This window comes from Podarcis melisellensis (assembly GCF_964234715.1).
Source record: "Podarcis melisellensis genome assembly, chromosome: 13".
Lineage (NCBI taxonomy): Eukaryota > Metazoa > Chordata > Lepidosauria > Squamata > Lacertidae > Podarcis > Podarcis melisellensis.
In genome coordinates, this window is record NC_138545.1 from 36,870,107 (window position 1) to 36,893,175 (window position 23,069).

The following is a 23,069-nucleotide window of genomic DNA, read 5'->3' on the forward strand; positions in this document are numbered from 1 at the left end:
ATGAATTCATGAGTCAATCAAAGAAGGCAGGCCCCCCACTTTTACATCAGCAAAAGGCAATTCGCATGCAGTCTGCATGGTTGTGGAGGTGGGAAAAGAAAATAAATTGCAATCTGTGTTCAGACAACCACTCCCAATTAAGTCCATTTATCTATTTATCCACCCAGTATTTGCATACACAGCCCATCCTTCACCCAAAGGTGTTTATAAAAAAAAAATTGCAATTGGAATAAGAACGTACATTTTAAAAAGATAAAGTCACAAAAAGGTTGTTACGTCTGCTAACAAATTCCAACTCACTTCACGGCTGAACTTTTAAATGTAGTGATCTATGGTCAGTTAAGGAACACCCTCAGGGGTCTCAAATGGACTCACACGGTTGCCATTTTTAACGTCTCATCTGAATCCTTTTATTTATTAATTTTCATAGCAAGTGACCCTTTTTAACTATGCAAACAGCAACAAGCTTTGACGTTATGCAGCTCTGACAATGTCTGTAGATATAACAAAGCAAAAGACATGCAGGTGTTCCCCTGAAGGCGCGCAACGGCATTCTAGCACAAGGTGAAGGTGACATAAAATAGGAATAAGGCACTGCCCAGAAACTTTCCAAGTTCAGCAGCATTTGAATCAGCTGGATCAAGTTAGTTACAAAGGTCCCATTGAAATCTATGAGACTTAAGACAAACTTTTCACATTCTTTGCAATGAGAAATATGCATGGAATGTCCAAGCTCAATGTGCACAACATGAAATCTCTACATGGTGCTTAATAAATTTTGGATGCTTTATAAGTGCATAGTAATAATAATTATAATAATTGTACCCCGTCCATCTGACTGGGTTGCCCCAGCCATTCTGAGCTGCTTCCAACAAATATAAGAGCACAATAAAACATCAAACATTAAAAACTTCCAGTTACAGGGCTGCCTTCAGGTGTCTTCTAAAAGTTGTGTAGGACTCCTGATATTGCTCAGAGCTTGATAGTAATAGGGCTCCTCAAGTGTTCTTGGTGTTTGAGTTCTAGTAATTTACTTGGAGCAAAGTCATAACAGATTTATCATAAGAAAAGGAGCTGGAACTGTTAGCAGAGCTTGACATACATACAAGAAAAAAGTCCCAATAGGATGGCTTTCTCTGGAATAGTGCTCTCTCTGGAACTTGTCAGAGAGGCAGTTTAAGGGCTGTAGATTACTGGAGCAATGGTATAAAAAAATGGCAAGTGACAAGCTGCTGTGTTAAATGGAAAGCTAAGGGGGAAAGGATATTCAGCTTGCAAATACAAAGGTTTATTCTCCGCTAGACTTGATATTTCTAACCCTTGAGCCCCATTTGCTGAAGAACTGAAAAATATCTAAGTGGTAACCAATTACTGTACAAAATATGAATGAACCTATTCTACAAAAGAAGGCAGGTACCCTGTTGTGAGAAAAATGGCCATAATGACTAACAAAGTTATTAGTTGTTACGAGACCTCAGTAAGGTGCAGTGCACAAGGATGGCACTGTATAAATGAAATGAATAATGTGAATTCCCCGGACAAATCCACAGTAATCAAGGGGCTAATTCTGAGCCTCAATCAATTACTGAAATACGATCACTGCGGCTAAATCATGAACCACCCCAGTCCATCCTAGAGGGATTCCTGTAGCCCAGTACAGCCTTGTGCTGGTCTACAATCTTGACCCTGACATCCTTGGACATCTTGGTCATGGTGGCGACTTTGGAATCTGCTGGATTGATTCCTTCTGTCGACAGGTGTCTTTTGTACAGGTACTGTAACGAGCTGGGATTGCAGGTAAAACCTCTCCCTTACAGCAGGTGCTTCTAATCTCAGCTCGTTACATAGAGTGAAGATAACAGGTAGCCTGACACCTGGCTGCTTGATAGGAGATCAAATACTTATTTCACTCATTATAACGCACATCAATCTCTGACTTTTGTCTTCTGGGTTTCTGGGGTTTTTGCTGTTGTTATTCTGTCTCTCACAGCTACAATAAGCCTACCATTAAAATTATGGATGGGTCATTTCTTCGTCAGAGGACAAACTAGGCAAATTTAGAAGGGGATCAAATACTTTCCCCCCTCTCTGTATACAGTGGTACCTCGGGTTACATACGCTTCAGGTTACAGACTTCACTAACCCAGAAATAGTACCTCGGGTTAAGAACTTTGCTTCAGGATGAGAACAGAAATTGTGCTCCGGCAGCGCAGCAGCAGCAGGAGGCCCCATTAGCTAAAGTGGTGCTTCAGGTTAAGAACAGTTTCAGGTTAAGAACGGACCTCCGGAACGAATTAAGTACTTAACCCGAGGTATCACTGTAAGCTGGTATTTAAATGTTGGATTTCATCAGAGCACTGGGCTGTCCAAAAGGTAGGTCTATGACATGGAACTCAGGCAAACTGGACCAGATGACCCCCTGGATCCCTTCCAACTCTAGAATTCTATCATTATATAATGTTGGAGTTGGAAGAAATGAAAGTTCCTGGTAAAAATTCTCAAGGGTGCCCTTCCACTGACGATGTCAGCACTGCATCTCGGGATCAGAAGAGGAGCTGAAGACGTTCCTTAGGACAAGTGCACAAAGACCAGCAGATGGCGCTTCTTCTTATAACAAAGGGGCGTCCTCCTTAAGTAGTCCAGCTAAGTCTTTAAGTGACTGGGGGAGAGGAGGGTGGGCCTGCCATATGGGAGGTAATTACATACCCTTCTGATCTGCAGCTTAGCTCGGCAGATGTCAAGATGGGAAGAAAGAATTCCACTGTGAGAGAGAGAGTGAGAGAGAGAGAGAGAGAGAGAGAGAGAGAGAGAGAGAGAGAGAGATGCCCAAGCTCTTTCCCCCATGCACAAGGATCATCACTCTCCTAGAGAAGTCACATGAGGGGATTCCAGGGTTCTCTTCCTCTGCTTTTCTTTCCAGAAAGGAAGTAGCTTCTCTCTATGGTGGCACAAGGTTTGTTCATGAGCGGAAACACTTGCTCCTTTGAGAAGCACAAGCCGGGAGAGTGTTGTCGTGCATCTGGTTGGCTGCAGTGAGAACAGAATGCTGGACTAGTTGGGTCTTCTTATGTTCTGAATGCATCCTCACCTTAACACCTCTCTGGTGCTAAACAGAAGTATGTGTGACCATGGCTCGTGCACGCATTAACTCAAATGAAACAATAAATAAAACAACAAGGAATAGTCTAAATCAGGGGCAAGGAATGTGTGGCCCTCCAGGTGCTGCTGCTGCTGCAATCCAAATCCCAATAGCCTCAGCTAGCACTGCCAATGGCCAGGGATGATGCGAGTTGTAGGCCAGCAATATCTAGGGTCACAGGTTCCCTACCCCCCCAAGTCCTTTAAATCCTCAGTAAAGGTAAAGGGTAAAGGGACCCCTGACCATTAGGTCCAGTCGTGACTGACTCTGGGGTTGTGGCGCTCATCTCGCTTTATTGGCCGAGGGAGCTGGCATACAGCTTCCAGGTCATGTGGCCAGCATGACTAACCCGCTTCTGGCAAACCAGAGCAGCGCACGAAAACACCGTTTACCTTCCCGCCGGAGTGGTACCTATTTATCTACTTGCACTTTGACGTGCTTTCGAACTGCTAGGTTGGCAGGAGCAGGGACCGAGCAACGGGAGCTCACCCCATCGCGAGGATTCGAACCGCTGACCTTCTGATCGGCAACTCCTAGGCTCTGTGGTTTAACCCACAGCACCACCCATGTCCCTTAAATCCTCAGTAAGAGGCTGCAATTGATAAGTCAGAAAAGGGGGTTGGGGGGGGAGGAAGGCAAATGCGAGGGAGATAGTTAAAGATACAGGAAACTGTATGCAGATTTCCAAAAATAGCAAGGAGAGAAAAGAGGGCCTTCTTAAACGAGCAATGCAAAGAAATAGAGGAAAACAACAGAATGGGAAAAACCAGAGATCTGTTCAAGAAAATTGGAGATATGAAAGGAACATTTCATACAAAGATTACCATAATAAAGGACAAAAGTGGAAAGGACCTAACAAATGCAGAAGACATCAAGAAGAGGTGGCATGAATACACAGAGGAATTATACCAGAAAGATATGGAGGTCCCGTACACCCCAGGTAGTGTGGTTGCTGACCTTGAGCCAGACATCCTGGAGAGTGAAGTCAAATGGGTCTTAGAAAGCACTGCTAATAACAAGGCCAGTGGAAGTGATGATATTCCAGCTGAACTATTTAAAATTTTAAAAGATGATGCTGTTAAGGTGCTACACTCAATAAGCTATGGTTTTCCCAGTAGTGAAGTATGGAAGTGAGAGCTGGACCATAAAGAAGGCTGATTGCCAAAGAATTGATGCTTTTGAATTATGGTGCTGGAGGAGACTCTTGAGAGTCCCATGGACTGCAAGAAGATCAAACCTATCCATTCTGAAGGAAATCAGCCCTGAGTGCTCACTGGAAGGACAGATCGTGAAGCTGAGGCTCCAATACTTTGGCCACCTCATAAGAAGAGAAGACTCCCTGGAAAAGACCCTAATGTTTGGAAAGAGTGAAGGCACAAGTAGAAGAGGACGACAGAGGACGAGATGGTTGGACAGTATTCTCAAAGCTACCAGCATGAGTTTGACCAAACTGCGGGAGGAAGTAGACAGGAGTGCCTGGTGTGCTCTGGTCCATAGGGTAACGAAGAGTCGGACATGACTAAACAACAAAAAAAGGTGTTCACGATCTTCTGTGTGTTAACGGCTCACCTCAAACATCGTGCCAAACCATGGTTAAAGGAAAGCTAACTATGTTTTTGGCTGAACTGATAATACATGACATGCAACTGATCACAAACCAAGAGCCACTAACCCACCGTCTGAAGTGGGCTTGCAAGTCATGGTTTGTGCAAGATTCAGGTAGGTAGCCGTGTTGGTCTGACGCAGTTGAACTATATAAAACCATTTTTTTATGGTTCGTGCAAGTTATGGTTTGGTGTGCTGTCCAAATTGACAAACTATAGTTACAGAGTCTGCTGTGAACATTTGAAGCTGAGTGCTGTGAAGGGGGGGGGGGCAATTTCTAATGCATGTTTGGAAGTTCAAAGCATAGTTTTTGTATTCTAGAATTGGCGCAAATCATGGTTTAGTGAGGTTTCTGAACTGAGCCTCTGTCACAGAGTAGTGACTGTCTGAGTTTGCCTGTGGCTCTTTTCTTCTAAAGGATCTAGTGTTTTGTTTTATTCAGCACCGTATTAACTTGAGAGAGAGAGGGAAAAAATGCATTTTCACAAACGCACCTAAAAATAAACTGAAAGTAAGACATAATTCACCGAAGAATCCTTCTCCATTTATGAGTCACTCCATAGTAACTAGCAAAAGTGACTGGGAGCCGTTTCTGGTTTCCACCGGTGCTCTTCTGCTCCCATCCACTTACAAAGCTCAATGATCCACTGACACACACACAAAAGCAATCATCCATGCAAAGACAATTGTGTGCACCTCCCACAGGAATGTATGTGCACAGAAAAGAACACACACACTGGCAGCAATCGCTAACAGTTGCACACATGTAGGCAGTTTGGTCAGCTTCAGCAGTGCACAATTGCACATATCAATGGCAAAGTCCTTTCCATCCAGATTAAACTGTTGCTCTCCCACTTTCTTAGAAGACACGCAGCAGCTATCCCATCAATTCCTTTTGCACCGAGTCAAGCAGGGTAGAGGGTCCTGCCTTTGAAAATGCGACTAGTGAATTATTTTACCCGGCTCTTAGCAGGCTGGGGGAGAAATGTGGGTTGGTGGAGGAAGGATGCACAAAAATACCACTTCTATCACTCGTGTAACCGCAAAACGCATTGTGGTTATGTATTTCAAAGCTACATATTTGCTGTGATCCCACAGAAGCATATAAACCACACACAGAGTATTTCACATGTAATTCAGCTTCCTGAGAATTTCAGGTGTGTGTGTGTGTGTGTGTGTGTGTGTGTGTGTGTGTGTGTGTGTGTGGAAGGGGCTGGTGGTGTACAGCTTTTTTAAAAAAACCAAACCCAACAACAACCACATGTCTAGCCTTTAATACAGGGGTGGGGAACTGTTTCTGGCCTGTGAGCCAAATTGCTTCCTCTCCCTCTGCCCTGAACAGGCCAAGTTTGACAGGTGGGCTGCATCTTCAGAAGCCCCTTTCAATACATGACGTCTGATGTAGGGAAGGTGGACGTGGCAAGGCCAAAAGGGAGAGGCCTGACGGGTCTAATTAGGCTTGCGGGCTTGAAGTTGGCCCCCCCTTTCTTTAATCCATCACCACCACCATCACCACTACTACAAATCTCTGGCACAGAATTCCTAGCCCAAACCGGGCATGAGCCCAACTGGTCTCTCCATTCTGAACCATGCTGGGAGGGAGATGGGTGGAAGAATAAGATCTGGACAAAGTATCCAGAGAGAGGTTTTTTTGGGATGGATTAGTGCAGGGTTTCCCAAACTTGTATCTCCAGCTGTTTTCGGACTACAATTCCCATCATTCTTGAGCACTGGTCTTGCCAGCTAAGCATGGTGGAGTTGTAGTCCTTTGTCATTCGGTTCTCTTATTCCCGCGGTTAACTTTGCCAGTTCTACATAATCCATCACCTTGCTTATCCATTCTTCTTTAGTGGGTACCGTATTTTTCCGTGTATAACACGCCCCCGTGCATAAAACGCCCCTTATTTTTGCGGACTCTAAATTAAGAAAATGGGGGGAGACTACACCCCCTTTTTTAACATTATTTTTTAGTAAAAAAAAAAAAAGACTCTAGTCTTATACACGGAAAAGTACGGTATTTCTGCTTCTTTCCATTTTTGTGCGTAGAGAATCCTAGCTGTAGTTGTAACGTACATAAACGACTTAAACATATTTTGGGGGGCTTCTGTCCCTATAACCCCTATAAGAAAAGTTTCAGGGTTTTTTTGAGGGGTATAGTATTTTTAAACATATTTTTTATCTCATTATATATCATCTCCCAAAATGCCCTCACTTTCTTACAAGTCCACCACATATGACAAAAAGGATCCATCTATCTGGTTATACTTCCTCAGTCAGCAAACTTTCCAAGCCCTATTTGGAGATGTGGGGGATTGAACCTGGGATTTTGAGACCCAAATCAGATGCCCTACCACTGAGCTATGGCCCACCCACCCTCCTTCCCCCCCACCCTTATTACAGTGTAACCTTGGTTCCTGAACGGGTTAGTCGCCGAACAAATCGGTTCCCAAACGCCACAAACCCGGAATTAAGTGTTCTGGTTTGCAAACATTTTTCAGAAGCAGAATGTCCGACGCGGCTTCCGCTTGAGTGCAGGAAGCTCCTGCAGCCAATCGGAAGCCGGGCCTTGATTTTCAAACGGTTTCGGGAGCCAAGCAGACTCCCGGAACAGATAAAGTTTGAGAACCAAGGTACCACTGTGCATTGCTTTCCCACCCTTCCTCCAAGAAGCACACCAGGGACATTTGTCCCATTTTTATGCTCACAACAACCCTGGGAGGAAGATTAGGATGAGAGAGTGGCAAGCACAAAAATCACCCAGCAAGCTTCATGTGTGGGTTCAGAGTAGCAAAGAACAGGCTGAAAATGTAATGGCAGGGGAAAAAATCTACATTCATAGATAAAGAGAGGGAAACCTATATGGTGTTTGCAGAAATGATACCAGACCAGTTCATAAGCTTTGCAGCCGCTGCTCCACCAGCCTTCTTACCTCAGTATGAATATTGGGCACTGAGCCAGTAAGCCCGTTTTCTGTGATGGCGCTGTTGGAGCTGTTCGGGGAGCTGGGTCCAGATCCGGGGGCACTGTTGCACATTGAAGACACTGCAAAGAAGGGGGGTGGGGGGAAGATCACTACTATGTCAGTCCCTTGTGCTAAAATTTAGGCTGCTGAGCATTTCAGCTTTAATTTCAAAGCATAATCAAGTTTCAAGTCTTCTTGGTGGCAGAGAACCATCTGAAAATTCAGTGTCAGTAACGAAAGTAGTTTTTGAATTACCGGGCTGCCTTCCCATTCATTTGGCCCTCCTGTCCCAATCATCTTTGGCCCATCCTTTGACACCTTATGCCTGCTTAGCAGTAGGGGGAGATCACTAGCATAGCAACCTATCGGGTCTTCCAGGGAAGTTTGTCTATGACAACGTTTCCAGTTTTTAAATACACCCTACCAGATATGAAGGTGGTGTACAGCCAAAGGAAAAAGAAAAAGGAATCCCTGATGCACTGCAGAGTTTCCTGGATCGCACTTTGAAATCTGCTTGTCCTATCTGAACCACAGATGTTTAGTCTTCCATGATTCAGAAGCTGGAAAAGGGCTTCACATATGCCAGACGTGGTGGTTCCCTTCACACAAAAGCCGGAGAAAAATCCCCCAAATTTCTTCCAAAGCTCAAATTGCTGGGGAGGCCCACGTTTTGGAGAAGAAAGTTTAGAATTCTCTTCTCCCCCTCTGCCCTGCTCTGCTATGTTTGCAATTTTACATTCACCTTTCTAAATCAGCTAAAGGTATTTTGTTATTTCCAAAAAGAGGTCTAGTTTTGAATAATCAATCTCAGCCCTTCAAAAGCTCATGTGCTTATGTAATAGTGGATTGCCAGCCTGCCGCTGTCCCCTTTGCCAACAAAAATAAAAATTCCTTCAGAAGCAGCAGATGCTTCTGGATTATAACCCTCTTGTCCATAACCCCCACTTGCACAAACAAAATAGCCAGCACACAGATTACGACCTTCTGGATTAATATCTTAATTTATCAGCGGCACATCTGAAGGGGATAGGGGGGGAAACTTGGGTGCATTCTTTATAAATAAACCTTCACTTTCATAACCTGCTCTTGGCTTTTCTCAACCCCTAACATCACTATGAATTTTATAAATCTTTAAATGGATGCTTGCTTCGATAGTTACAGGGTCATACTAGAGAAGGGAAGAACAAGATTTGACTTGAAATATAAAGTTTGAATCAGAATGTAATGTTCAGCTCTCCTTTCCTCCTCTGAGAAAGATATTAAAGCTTAACATTTAAACTGACCACAGTTTCCTATTGACGCCTGAGCTCTGGGAACTGTGGCTTGTTGAAAATACAGTTACTGGCAGCAGGCCAAGATCAAACTGATGTTTCAGAACTTAACTTGCTCTCAATCAATAGTTTAAACAAACCATGGTTTTCAGTACTGACATCAAAGGGGAAATGTGGTTAGTTAAAACCGTAACCTTCTCCTCCTCACAGGATGAGAAGAAAAGTAGGGTGGGTGGGTGTGCAAGCCTGAGACACCCTACAGTTTGTTCTTAAAGTGGGAAATCACAGTTTGCTGTTTTTAAGTCATTATTTAAACTAATTTGCCGCATTCCTCCTTGAATCCCAACTTTGTCACTTCCAGTCTGCTATCTCAACCCCTCCCTCCCACTTTGTGGCACACAGCCCCCACCTGAGCCCGTGTGAAGCTTCTGAGAGTGTTATTTTAACCTTGTCTCTTTCCTCCCTCCTTGATTTACTGGCCCAACCTAGAAAGCTTAAAATAAACAAATGGGAGTCAAATACTCGTTTGAAGCTAGGAATTAGCCGTTGCACCCCCCTTCATGCTGAAAGGAATATGCCTTCTACACCTCCAGGAAGGAAGTGAAGTGGAGATGAATGAATGCAGAAGATTCCACATTTTGAAGGAACACTATGGGATCTTCTGGAGACCCAACTAAAAGTTACCTCACAAAACCCAAATCCATGTTTGCCAAGGTATTTGATGGTGGGGAACTGGATGGAGGGGACCAGAGGGTGTGATGAATACTTCATCTTTCCCATGCCCAGCTATTCTCCCATGCAAATGTCACTAGCGAAAGCTATTCCCTCCCACTCACCCCGCCCTGGCTGGGCTCACCTGTAATTTCAATTGCTCGCTTTTTGAAGGTGCTGATGACGGTCCCATCTTTCCTCCGCAGCAGGGGGCTGCTCCGCCTCTCTGCAACCTTCTGTTTTAACCGTGAGCGCACTTTTAGGTTGGGTTCCGAGGCTGGAAGGAGGAGGAGGAGAAGGCACAGACACATGAGGGAAAGGCAGGAGAAAAGCAAGACAAGCGGTCAAATTGCTGACGACTCTGGGGTTGTGGCGCTCATCTCGCTTTATTGGCCGAGGAGCCGGCATACATGTGGCCAGCATGACTAAGCCACTTCTGGCAAACCAGAGCAGCGCATGGAAACACTGCTTACCTTCCCGCCAGAGCGGTACCTATTTATCTACTTGCACTTTGACGTGCTTTTGAACTGCTAGGTTGGCAGGAGCAGGGACCGAGCAACGGGAGCTCACCCCGTCGTGGGGATTCGAACCGCCGACCTTCTGATCGGCAAGCCCTACGCTCTGTGGTTTAACCCACAGTGCCACCTTTACCCTCCATGGAAATTCCACAAGAACAGGTCAAATACATATACCTAAGTCACACAGAGGACCAACATGGACAGAGAGTTCCATGCATGCAGGAGTATCCCATTCACATCTACAATGGGCAACGATCAGCGTTTGGAAGGAATTCCCCTTTGTGCATGCACTCCACAACTAATGGAAGAGAACATGGCGGCCCTTGCACACAGGGAGTTGTGCATGTTGGCGCCCCAGTAGCAGGTTATAGGTCTGTCCAAGCTTAATCCGTCAATGTCTAAAAATCTGACTAAAGTTCTTCCTGCCCAACTAATCAGAGTGACAAGTCCCACCTCCTTATCACCTAAAGAAGGTGAGGTCATGTAAGGATCACCTGATGTTATAATAGTACCATAAAAGAAGTAATTACAGTGATAATTGATATGCAATGTAAATAAGAATTTAAATGATTTAAAGGTGACGAGAGCTGGTGGAGGGAAGTCACACGGGTGTGGTATTTTATGTTCCTTTTGTCCTTACTTTTTCTTCTTATTTTGTGGTTAAGTGTGTATATCTTATTGTTTTGTTTGCTTGCTTGTTTGTAAGCACGCCTAAATAAAACGTTTAATAATAATAATAATAATAAAAGAATTTCCATCCCTTCCTTCAAAAGCACAAAGGAAATTGTGCAAATCCAGGTATGTTCCTGCTTTCTTTTACTCAGGACACACTACATCGCAGACATGCATTTGTCGCTTCCTCTCCCTCACTTGATTGAGCCCAACTCTTCCAAAATTTATCTTTCTTACTTGTTGGCAAGGGGGCTCCAGTCTTGATAAAATGGGTCAGCTTGCAATAAGCAAAGAACCACTTTGCGAATTTCCAGAAGAGTTAAGCTCTTGAAAGAAGCTGGCATGGTGTGGAGCAGGGGTTGGCAAGGCTTACTGGGCATGGGTCGGATCACTCCCGTGGAGATCCTGCACATGTCCACAGTGCCAGAAATTGCTTCCGTGCATGCCCAGATGCTGGAAATCACGTCTGTGCATGTCTGTGGCACCAGAAATCACTTCTGCGCATGCCCAGATGCTGGAAATCACGTCTGTGCATGTCTGTGGCACCAGAAATCACTTCTGCACATGCCCAGATGCTGGAAATCACGTCTGTGCATGTCTGCGGCACCAGAAATCACTTCTGTGCATGCCCAGACGCTGGAAATCACGTCTGTGGCACCAGAAATCACTTCTGCACATGCCCAGACACCGGAAATTGTGCCTGCGCAGAAGTGATTTCCGGCATCTGGGCATGCGCAGAAGCGATTTCCGGAGCTGTGGAAGAGCGTCCCCGCGCTGCGCTGGTTTAGCGCAGTGTGGGGGGACTCGCCGAGCAGGTGGCTGCGTTTGGGGCGGCTTATGGGCCGGTTAAGCAACCCCAGCCCATGGGCCTTAGGTTGCCAGCCTCTGGTGTGGAGTGTTGGATTGAGCGTTGGGATTTTGACCTGGGTTCAAATCTCTGCTCAACCATACTGGGCGACATGACTAGTCACTGCCCTCCAGTCTAGCCCAGCCCACCAGAGGAAGAGCCATAGCTCAGCAGTAGAGTACATGCCTTGCATGCAAAAGAGCCAGATTCAATCCTTGACATCTCCAGCTAAAAGGATCACAGCTAGCTCGTGATGGGGGAGACCTCTCTGTGCCTGAGAGCCTGGCGCACTGCTGCCAGAAGAACAGTAGCTTGCGCTGAGCTAGACAGATAGCCTGACCTGGCATAATGCTGTTTCCTATGTTTCTAAGGAGCTTTGTTTCCGCATAGCAGCTGGGTTGTTGTCTTTTCTCAATGCCTGTCTGCAGAGAAGCTCTTGTAAGGTTACATAATTAGCACCCAAACATCTGATTTTTTGTAAAGCCCTGAACTGCATCTAAAAGTAGGATGTTCGCAGAAGCAGTCTGCACAGTAGGTTTTGCAAATCCCACTTGCTCAAGAATATACAAGGCGCTTGGCACACACAGAAGTGTAGGTGCTTATCGTAATTAATATCTAGAGGAACTGAGATCTGGCATGGGTGGGAGCCTTACATTCGCCCGCTTGAGCTTTCAGAAAGCTCATCTTAGTCTCCAATAATGTTCAATAAACTAACGTAATGAATGTCCCTCCCCCATACTTGTAGCTCTTCCAACAAAATCACACACACAATCCTGGTCATTTCAAGCCAGCATACTCAGAAAGTGCAGAAAGCCCCTTTCCACCCAGGGGACTAAATTTCATCAGCACCTCCTACTACCCCCACCCTGGTTTTCTGGCTTATCCCATCACCAAGGGGGTTTGCTGACCAGTTTTCCGGAGTGGAAAGTCGTCTCTGCTGTCGTAAGTGCCGAGTAAAGGTAGTTTACAAGAGGGTGGTGTTCCTGGGCTTCCTGTCTGGGGAGGGGAACTCTGGTCCAATGAGGTATGATGAGCCCCCCTGTGGAAACAGAGAAAGAAGTTGACCAAGTTACAATGGTACAGACCAATAGGGTCATATGAAGTAGCAGAGCCAACAGACTACTTCTGATATGTCCTGCTCCAGGACGGACAGTGCAACTTATCGTAACTTGCTATTTAAAACAGCAGCAGCAGCAACAACAACAACAGATTGAAAAAGGCAGATAAGAACAGCAGAATTCTCAGTGTTATAAGGGCACAAATACAAATATGCCCAGTCATTTTGCAGCCTAACTGTGTAATTTACCACTTGACTTATCAACAATGCAAATGTTTCCACTCATAATCCAACCTGCTCTCTTTCTCTCATCTATCTGTCTGTCTGTCTGTCTGTCTGTCTATCTATCTATCTATCTATCTATCTATCTATCTATCCATCCAGAGCCAAGCCAGGAAGTGAGAAAACAGCAGTTTACAGCAGCCCAAATGAGTTGTCTTCAATCCAAGCACTGACATTATTTTGTAGCATTCAGAGTCTTCAGTCTGGAAACACCCGCAGAAAACTAAGTTTTGGTTCTGTAAGCATCAGGGCAGGGGGTGGTCATTTCCCTAGAGAGCTGGCATGTGAGCAGTGGAATTTGGCTATCTCTTGGAATGGTTAGGCTACACCTCAATATGTATACTTTCAAATAACAAGGAAAACTACAAAACTAGCTCTCTCTCTATAACGTGTGACACTGCTGCTTTTCCATTCAGCATAATTAAGGCGCCTATGATGTCTGAAAGCTCACACACTCCTACTACAACCAATGTAAGAACAGCCCAACAAAATATAGCTTTCCCCCATATTTTTAATCTTCCATGATTCCCTGCCACTGAAAGTCTTTCAAATGTATACATCTGAGCATTTTGCAGAAATGTTTCTTTGGACTGGCTTTTAAAAAAACAGGCTTTGAAGAAGTTTTAATATGTTACATTATGGTATGTAGTATTTTATACCTTAATGGCCTATCTTGCTTGATCAGCAAGGTTTGTTTTGATGGGGCCGAGTGGAAATGCAACAAAAAAATTAACAAGAAGAGAGACAGGAGTGTGAATTGTGAATAGACATAGCATTTCTTTGTCTTTCTGCCATCCATAAAGTTGACAACAGTCAACTCAGGATTCTATTCCTGAATGTAGGTTAAAGGGACTTGGGGGGGTGACCCAAGAGGTGAGATAAGAATATCCACTGTGGGTGACTGGGAGGGTGGGGGAAGGGATAATGGTCCATCTGTGATCTGTTCTAAGCAGGCTAAATGGATTACCGCTCTAAGCATCCATGGTCCAGGAAATTCAGTGGGTTATCAGTAGGCAGAAGTTGCAGGTGGAATAAGTCAGAGGGCAAGCAAGGCCTAGGGGAGAGAGGGCAGGATGGGGTCAGTTTTATAGGTCAGGGTGGGGAAACGGAAAAGTGTGTGACTCCCTGCTGCCAACACCACTACTAAGAATGGTGAGGACTCAAGGGAAGGATAGAGCCAGACAGAGGGAAGCTCAGAATGATTCTTTTCCTCTCCACTACTCCCTGGGGTGTGGCCACTGTCACATGCTGACAGCTTCTAGGGCAGGGGTAGGGAACCTCAGGCCCGTGAGCCGAATCCGGCCCAATCGCCTTCTCAATCCAGTCCGTGGACGGTCCAGGAATCAGCATGCTTTTACCTGAGTAGAATGTGTCCTTTTATTTAAAGTGCATCTCTGGGTTATTTGTGGGGCCTGCCTGGTGTTTTTACGTGAGTAGAATGTGTGCTTTTATTTAAAATGCATATCTGGGTTATTTGTGGGGCACAGGAATTCGTTCTCCCCCCCCCCAAAAAAAATATATAGTCTGTCCCACCACATGGTCTGAGGGACGGTTGACTGGCCCACGGCTGAAAAAGGTTGCTGACCCCTGTTCTAGGGACATATTTGGGAGAAGAAAAGGTTAAGGAGTATACCCTACACAAATTTGGAGTGGAGTCCCTAAGGCAGTTGGATGGTGTCTTGTATGCCTCCTTCTGGCAACTCCTGCGGTCGAGTTGGCGCCCAGCATATTGCTCTGCTTTCCTTTGGACCATATAAACGAGGCTGAAAGGGGTCTTGTCATCTGGGCAGCACAGGACTTCCACAAACTGCCCAGGCTCGCACCCCGGGGGAGGTCACTTTGGTGCTGCTAACACAGCAAAAACAATACAGGAGCCAGCAATTATGAGTTAGCGGTCTCTGCAACCACAGGAGGCACTGCGGTTCTCCAGCAGTTTGACTACTGGAGATGCACACTTCACTGTATCTCAAGACTGATGGATGCCAACAAACTACCAGGGAGTTTATGGATGCTTCATGCTTTGATAGTTACATGGCTAAATTCAAGACCAGCTGCCCCACAGTCAATTCATTACAGTACAGTGGTACCTCAGGTTAAGAACTTAATTCCTTCTGGAGGTCCATTCTTAACCTGAAACTGTTCCTAACCTGAGGTACCACTTTAGCTAATGGGGCCTCCTGCTGCCGCCACGCGATTTCTGTTCTCATCCTGAAGCAAAGTTGTTAACCCGAGGTACTATTTCTGGGTTAGCGGAGTCTGTAACCTGAAGGGTCTGTAACCTGAGGTACCACTTTATTTGGATTAATATCTAACCCTCATCCCTTTTCGTGTCCCCAATGTCCCTTGACGCCAGCAGCACACAGGCCCATTTCTCACTGAGGTGTTTCCCTCAAACCTGCTCACTTCCTTGGCCCCAAAACCCACGCTCTTGTCTCTCTATGAAACAACCATCTGAGACAGAAACTTTCATTAACAGGAGGGCTTAGAGGCAAGTAAAGTCATAACTTAGAGAAGTTGGGTTAGGAACTGAGCTATCATCCCTGGAACGAAACTGATGGTTCTCTTGAGAAATTTGACTTGGCTGGTGGCTACACAGTTTATGATGAGGATGTTCTGACGCCTTCCAGCGCGATGGTGTTTTGGACAGAAGAGGAAGCACACTGCTGCCTCACATTTCCTGTTCCCCCACATCTCTGCACTGCCCGAAATAGAATACTTGCCTTTGTGTTCGCGAGCCTGCACACACACACACACACACACACACACACACACACACACCAACCTCCTGGCTTGGAGTGGAGGCGGGATGTGAAAATTCTATTCTGGGCAACAGAGAGATGTGGAGATGCTCCATCACATCTAAATCAGCTCTTGGAGAGACAACAGGAGCAGCTCACCTTGAGCAGGTATAATTTGCACATGTAATTAACAGAAGAGCACACTGTTGCCATCAGACCAGAGGCCTATCTAGCCCTGCATGTTGTTTCCTGCACTGGCCAGCCAGAGGCTTCTGGGAAGTCCAGAGCAAGGCATTAATGCAATTGTCCTCTCCTGCTGTTATTCCACAGCGGCTTAAATTCATAGGCAGGGTGGTACCATACAGGAATCATGACAATTAGCCATTGATTACCTGACCCTCCACAAATTTATCTCACCCCCCTTTTAAAGCTCTTTAAGATAAGATAACTGAAGGTCTATGCACAAGGTTATTCCTTTTAAAAGCAAGGCCATATATCACACCCTTGGTTCCATTTACTAAGTGTGCATGCTGAAGAATATTTAAGTTACCCCTTAGCATAACATTGTACTCTCAATCAGGGTAGCTACTGGATGGTCAAAGGGTCACTCTATCCACCCACTACTATCCGCCGAGGAAAACAAACACGCAACACACACACACCAGTCAAATTTTCGGCAAACTGGAGACAGATGTGTGGAAGGAAAAGGGAGTCTCCCAGATGCCGAAATACAGACTTTATGCCTTCTCTCTTGAGATTACTACATTCATTCCAGTGGTAAAATCTCGCCCCACCGACGTCCTGTCCTAGACCCGGCATGAATGCCCAGAAGCAAAGGCGGTAAGACCTACCAGCATTTGGGGTGCTGAGGGAGGGAATGGTTCAAGCCGCCTGCTGTTGCTGGCTCTTTAGACTTGCTGAGAAGAAACTCCTGAAGTTTCAGCTTCACTTCGGTACTGGCAATGGCACCTGTGGAAGAGTTAGGAAAACACTCGTGGATAAACCCTTCCAGGACTTTCTATCCCAGAAACCATGATTTATTAGACTAAGAATCAGAGTTGTGCTTGTGCACACACAACTGTGGTTTAATCTCTGACTACAAACCATTTGCCTTTAATTGCCTGGTTTCTAGTTGGAGAATAAACCACAGTTTCCCAGTTTTGATGCAGCGAGAAACTATGGTTGGACAAGCCTCTGAAATGCTGTATTGTGGCACATGAGGAGCAGGCACACTTCCTTGTTCTTGGTCCAAGAAACCATGGTTTATTGATCCAGCAGAAGTATGGTCTACCAGTATAAAAGACTCCTTAAATTCCAGAATTAATTCCAGAGCTTTCCAACTTCCACACTGCACTCCCCACAAGTGCAAGGTATAGATCCCCATGGCAATGGCAGAGACCAGAACACTATTTCCCATAATGCAATGCTTCACTATTGCACTGTATTCTGGGATAACTGCCCTTCTCACCTCACCCTCCAGGATGCACTTTTGTTTGCAATCCTCTCCACCTCAATCAAGCACATGATTGAAAAAAAACACCTCTCCTTTGCTACACGTGGGGATTGTCTATGCGGCTCTGTCACTGAGGTGTCCCTGTAAAGCTCCACTCTTGTTTATTTATTTGTCAAACCTTCAATCTAAGGGCCAAATCATATGCATCAATGGCTTCTTGTGAACCAGCCATATTCAAAAAAATTAAATATGTATCACAGACAGAGCAGCATTCTGCATAGGTTTTTAAGCAGCCACGCTAATTTTCACCTCTTCAAGCAAGACTGTTTGAGGCTCCTCCTAAAGGAACCTTGGGAACCGCAGGTTTGTGAGGCTGCTATAAATTCCATTGCAGAAATTCACAACCCTCTTCATTAAAACCACAGTTCAAAGGGCTTTTGCATGGGGGTGACCAGCCCTTCATTCAACAATTCCTAAGGCATATGGAGGCATGGAAGCTAAATCTAGAATGATACTTTTAGAATTGTTCACTTATCACAGGATTTTTTTCCCCCAGCCAGAACTTGCCAGAACCCAGTTCAGACACCTCTCAGGTGGGCGCCATTGCCATTCTAAGAGAAGAAGATGGGCATTCATGGTGAGTTCTGGCACCTATTTTTCTAGGGAAACAGCGGCAATTTTAACTGTATTTCAGGGGTCAGCAAACTTTTTCAGCAGGGGGCCAGTCCACTGTCCCTCAGACCTTGTGGGGGCCGGACTATATTTTGAAAAAAAAAGAAAAAAAAAGAACGAATTCCTTTGCCCCACAAATAACCCATAGATGCATTTTAAATAAAAGCACACATTCTACTGCCCGCGGGCCGGATTTAGAAGGCGATTGGGCCGGATCCGGCCCCCAGGCCTTAGTTTGCCTACCCATGCTGTATCTTATTCTTTCTACTGTGCTGCTTCTGGGGTGGGAAAGTGTGAAATCCTCCAAGTCCTCAGCGTACCAAGTCTAACCAACGCAACTCAATAGAAATAGAAATATATATATTTATTTATTACTCTCTTTGCTTTTCTCCTTGTTGCGTAAAATAAGTAGCTGCTGCTCCAGCCGCTGCTTCTCCAGCTCCTCCTGCCGCTGCTGTTCTCGCTTACGCTGCTGCTCCAGTTCTTGCTGGCGTTTTGCTGCCAACATCTCCTGCTGTTGCTGCAGAGGGGAGATGGGGAGGGAGTTAGTGGGACTGCAGGGGATCGTGTGTTTGTCCCCCACCCACCCTTGCCAGCCTTCACATGCAAAACCCAGACATAAAACATGTGCAATCTTTTGATGCAGACTTCCAACTTCATAATACCATAGTCCAGGGGCTTTTTACGGAGCCTTGCTGACGCCTCTGCAAAAGAGACCTTCAAAATTCTGATATCCAATCGCTCAGGTCTTCTTCCCCTGAGGCTCTGCCTCCTGTACTAAAAACAGGGCCTTCTCCGTAGTGGCGCCTCTACGCCCTTCTAGAGGAAATGCATTTTGTTCCCTCGCACCCTGGTTTTTGGAAGCTCAGCACGCACACTGCTTTCTCAAGAGGGTGTTTTGGTTTAGTGGCAGTTGATTTCATTGGCTGCCGGTGCTGGAATGCCTCTTGCACAATCTTCCTTAGCTGCTTTATTGCCTGTTTGTTATAGGCTGTGGGAGGAATTCAACGTGGAGCCAATTTTGCCACCAGCGCAAGCATTTCCGCTTGCCAAACAGAACTAGCTCCCCTCCCTTCTCACTGCATGCTGTTCTGGGGGTTCTCCCACAGAGATGATCTGGGAAGGGGGTGTAGAGGGGGCCCCATTGCACTAGCAGGACTCATTGTGCCAGCTCGTGTTGTGCAACTGCTTTGTTGAACCCGGCCCTTTTCTGCTTTGTTTACTGCTGTCAGCTGCCTTTGCTGGGCAGAAAGGCAAAATATAAATGTTCCAAAACCAACAGATCAATTAAAACTTAAATAAAAATAAGCATCCTATCCTGGGAAGGTTCCATGTTATTCTTGGGCTTTCTCCCCCCCCCCCCCTTTTCTTTTCTTTAAAGAAGTCACAGCTGCAAAAAAGTGTGAAGAATCCAGATCAGGACTGTGAGACCCAAGTAGAGGTGGTTGGGTCTTACCCACCCCTGCAACCTGATTTTTCCTGCCAAATTCCTCTTCCCCCTCCCCGGCTGCTATTTGCTCCCATAGGTGCCAATTGCAATGGCACTTTGGGAAGCAAATAACCGTTTCAATGCAGGGGGAGAATTTGGCACTGAAATGATGTAGGGGGGTGAAAGGGGAGAGAATGGGGACTTTGTGTGGTTGCTCTCTCTTATAAAGAACAAGCTGAAGGGAGACAATCACATGGTAAACAAAACATCTGTTCCAAGCCCAGGCAACTAAGAGGGCGGGTATATATTATTTTAAAAAAAACTCAAAGGAAGTGAAATCAGAGTTGAAAAGGTGCCATGATGGATGAATAAGTGGTTTTATGCACACAATCAGACTTAACCTCTGACAAAACTAAGTAAGTTGGGATGACGTAGTGTGGGACAATGGCTTGAGACAAAAAGTGGTGCACATTGCTTGTCCCGACCCCAGAAGCTAGCACGCTCAGGCAATACATAATGCTGATGACTTTTGTATTATGCAGAACTAATTTTCAAGTTTGAGCAGCAGGCCACGGAGCACAACATTAGTTGGAAGGATTTGTTCAGACATAATGTGTGTGTGTGGTTTGGGAGCTGCACGGTCAGGGAAAAAACAATGCTGTCCAGGATTGTAACGACTGCGGAGAAAGTAATTGGGTGCACTCTTCCCACCTTGGATGAAATCTATGCTTCCAGGTGTCATAAGAAAGCTGCAGAGATAGTGCACACCCCAGAAAGGATCTTTTTCAGCTTGTGCCTTCTGGAAGAAGGTACAGGGTTATAAAGACTAGGACTAGCCGCCTGAGAAACAGTTTCTATCCAAATGCGATTTTGGTTTTAAAAGCAGTGTAAGGCGTCTCTATGGGAGTGTATTGTATTTAATGATGGGGTATCAGAGTTTTTAGGGGGCTAACCACGCTGGGATAGCAGGCTTGTGGGTTTTTGAATGTCTGGTGTAGATTTTTTTCAATTTCATTGTTCTGTATGGGACAATGACAATAAAGATTACAGTGGTGCCCCGCAAGACGGACGCCTCGCAAGACGAAAAACCCGCTAGACGAAAGGGTTTTCCGTTTTGGAGGCGCTTCGTAAAACGAATTCCCCTATGGGGTTGCTTCGCAAGACGAAAAAAATCTTGCATCCCCCCGCGGGTTTTTCCCGCTTTTTTGCCCTTTTCTTAAGCCGCTAAGCCGCTTATCAGCTGTTCCGCTGATAAGCCGCTTAACAGCTGATCGCTGGAAGCCACTTGACAGCTGTAGCGCTAATCCGCTAAGCTGTCAATGGGCTTGCTTCGCAAGACGAAAAAACCGCTATACAAAGAGCCTCACGGAACGGATTACCGTATTTTTCACTCTATAAGACGCACCAGACCACAAGACGCACCTAGTTTTTGGAGGAGGAAAACAAGGGAAAAAAATATTCTGAATCTCAGAAGCCAGAACAGCAAGAGGGATCGCTGTGCAGTGAAAGCAGCAATCCCTCTTGCTGTTCTGGCTTCTGGGATAGCTGCGCAGCCTGCATTCGCTCCATAAGACGCACACACATTTCCCCTTACTTTTTAGGAGGGAAAAAGCGAGTCTTATAGAGCAAAAAATACAGTAATTTCGTCTTGCGAGGCACCACTGTATCGTATCGTAATGCTAAACCAAGTTTAGTGTTATGAGAATGAGCCTGAGAGAGCCTCAGACTGCCACGAGTGTTAATGATGGCTCGAAGCTGAGTTGCTTCGACAAACCATAGTTAAAACTAAGAACAGTCCCTGTTGGGACATAAAACACTGTTAGTTTAAAGCCAGGGGGTTCCTACATTCCTCCTCGTGGCCAAATCAGAGGAGAGGGAAGAATGCAAGCCTGAAGCTTACGTAGGCTCGTTCTCATAGTGCTAGACTAGGGCTTATTGTTACCACCACACAAAGGCAGTGTGTTAGTCACCGCTTTCCAAGTCAGCTCTAGTTGAAAGGCATGATTCCCCCCCCCCAAACCTTTTATGCTCCTTCAAGTATGAAAGCGGTGTGCGTGAGTCATCATTTCTAGTAATCTGTATTCTCGAGCATAGGCAAAACGCAATATACAACAAATGAATGAACATAACGTAAGAACTTAAGAACAGCCTGCTGAGTCAAGCCACGGGCCCATCTAGTCCAGCATCCTATTCTCACGGTGGCCAACCTGATGATGTCTGTGGGAAACCACAAGAGCACTCTCCTCTCTCGTGGCTTCTAGCAACTGGTATTGAGAAGCAAAGGTTGGAGGTAGGGCATGGCCATTGTGGCTAGTACCCTTCAACAGCTCTCTTCTCTGTATAGCTGTCTAACCCTCTTTTAAAGGCATCTCCAAGATGGTGGAAGGGACATGGGTGGCGGTGTGGGTTAAACCACAGAGCCTAGGACTTGCCGATCAGAAGGTCGACGGTTCGAATCCCCGCGACGGGGTGAGCTCCCATTGCTTGGTCCCTGCTCCTGCCAACCTAGCAGTTCAAAAGCACGTCAAAGTGCAAGTAGATAAATAGGTATCGCTCCGGCGGAAAGGAAAACGGCGTTTCCGTGCGCTGCTCTGGTTCGCCAGAAGCGGCTTAGTCCTGCTGGCCACATGACCCGGAAGCTGTCTGCGGACAAACGCCGGCTCCCTCGGCCAATAAAGCGCGATGAGTGCCGCAACCCCAGAGTCGGTCACAACTGGACCTAATGGTCAGGGGTTCCTTTACCTTTACCAAGATGGTGGCCATCACTGCCTCCATATTTTGACTATGTGCTGCCTATCAGTCAGGTCATTCCACATCAAATCAACACAAAAAACAAGGGTTTCGCCACCCACCATCTTGGATTTTGATGAAACTTGGTATACACCCTCATTGAATATAATGCATAATTTTACATTCTTTTAATCTTTTTCTTGCTAGGTCTTATTTCCTTACATGTCAGCATTTAAAGTTTCAGACTGATTTTTTTTTTTTAGATTGATTTCACGATATAGCCAATTTTCATAGTTTTAAATACCCCAAACTGAAAAACAAGCCTGAACTTTTGGGGGAAAAAACCCCACCTGTAATAACAAATATTATTTTAGATTTTAAGATGAGCAACTTTGTTTCATTAATTTTTTCTACTACAGCTATGGATTGTAGGAAAGTTGTACCCAGTAGCCATTCCCCCCCAATATGTCCAAAAAACATAAAATTTTGTTAGACGACACAAGAGACCCATAAATTTTATTCTTTGTTAAGAAAGAGCATGTCTTTGCAATAATTTTCACCATCAAAAACTTTTGATTCCATCGTGCCCTCACACTGAAAATTTAGGTTTTCTAAACCTCATTTTTCCACCAAAAAACTACATTTATGCATTTTTAAAGGCATTTATAAAATCTTTTGAGTGCTGGTGTATTTCCCCCTGAAATCCCCATCATGTTATTGAGCTCTGTGTAAAATTTCAAAGAGATCTGATCATTGGTTATGGAGAAAAAAATAAAAATGCACACAAGACCAAGGATCTCAAGGGGGAATGAAACACAGATTTCATGAAACTTTGAAGTGCTATAAAATTATAACCGTTTGAGATAGAGGGGGAAAATTTAAGGGGGGTTCTTTCAACCATAAGGGAAGGGTGTACACCAAGTTTCATCAAAATCCGATACGGTGGGTGGCATGACCGCGTTGAATTGACGTGAAATGACCCA

At 45.4% G+C, this 23,069-nt stretch overlaps 1 protein-coding gene across 4 annotated transcripts in view; it reads right to left on the reverse strand.

Annotated features, from left to right (window-relative positions):
• HDAC5 (histone deacetylase 5) overlaps nucleotides 1–23,069 on the reverse strand; it is a 113,449-nt gene that overhangs the window by 35,078 nt on the left and 55,302 nt on the right. For all 4 annotated transcript variants that reach the window (XM_081883846.1, XM_081883848.1, XM_081883847.1 and 1 more), the window contains 5 exons: nucleotides 18,303–18,447; nucleotides 16,654–16,771; nucleotides 12,634–12,764; nucleotides 9,834–9,965; nucleotides 7,674–7,786 (listed from right to left, as the gene is read on the reverse strand). In XM_081883846.1, the coding sequence (XP_081739972.1) occupies nucleotides 7,674–7,786; nucleotides 9,834–9,965; nucleotides 12,634–12,764; nucleotides 16,654–16,771; nucleotides 18,303–18,447 (639 nt within the window). The remainder of the gene's footprint in view (nucleotides 1–7,673; nucleotides 7,787–9,833; nucleotides 9,966–12,633; nucleotides 12,765–16,653; nucleotides 16,772–18,302; nucleotides 18,448–23,069) is intronic.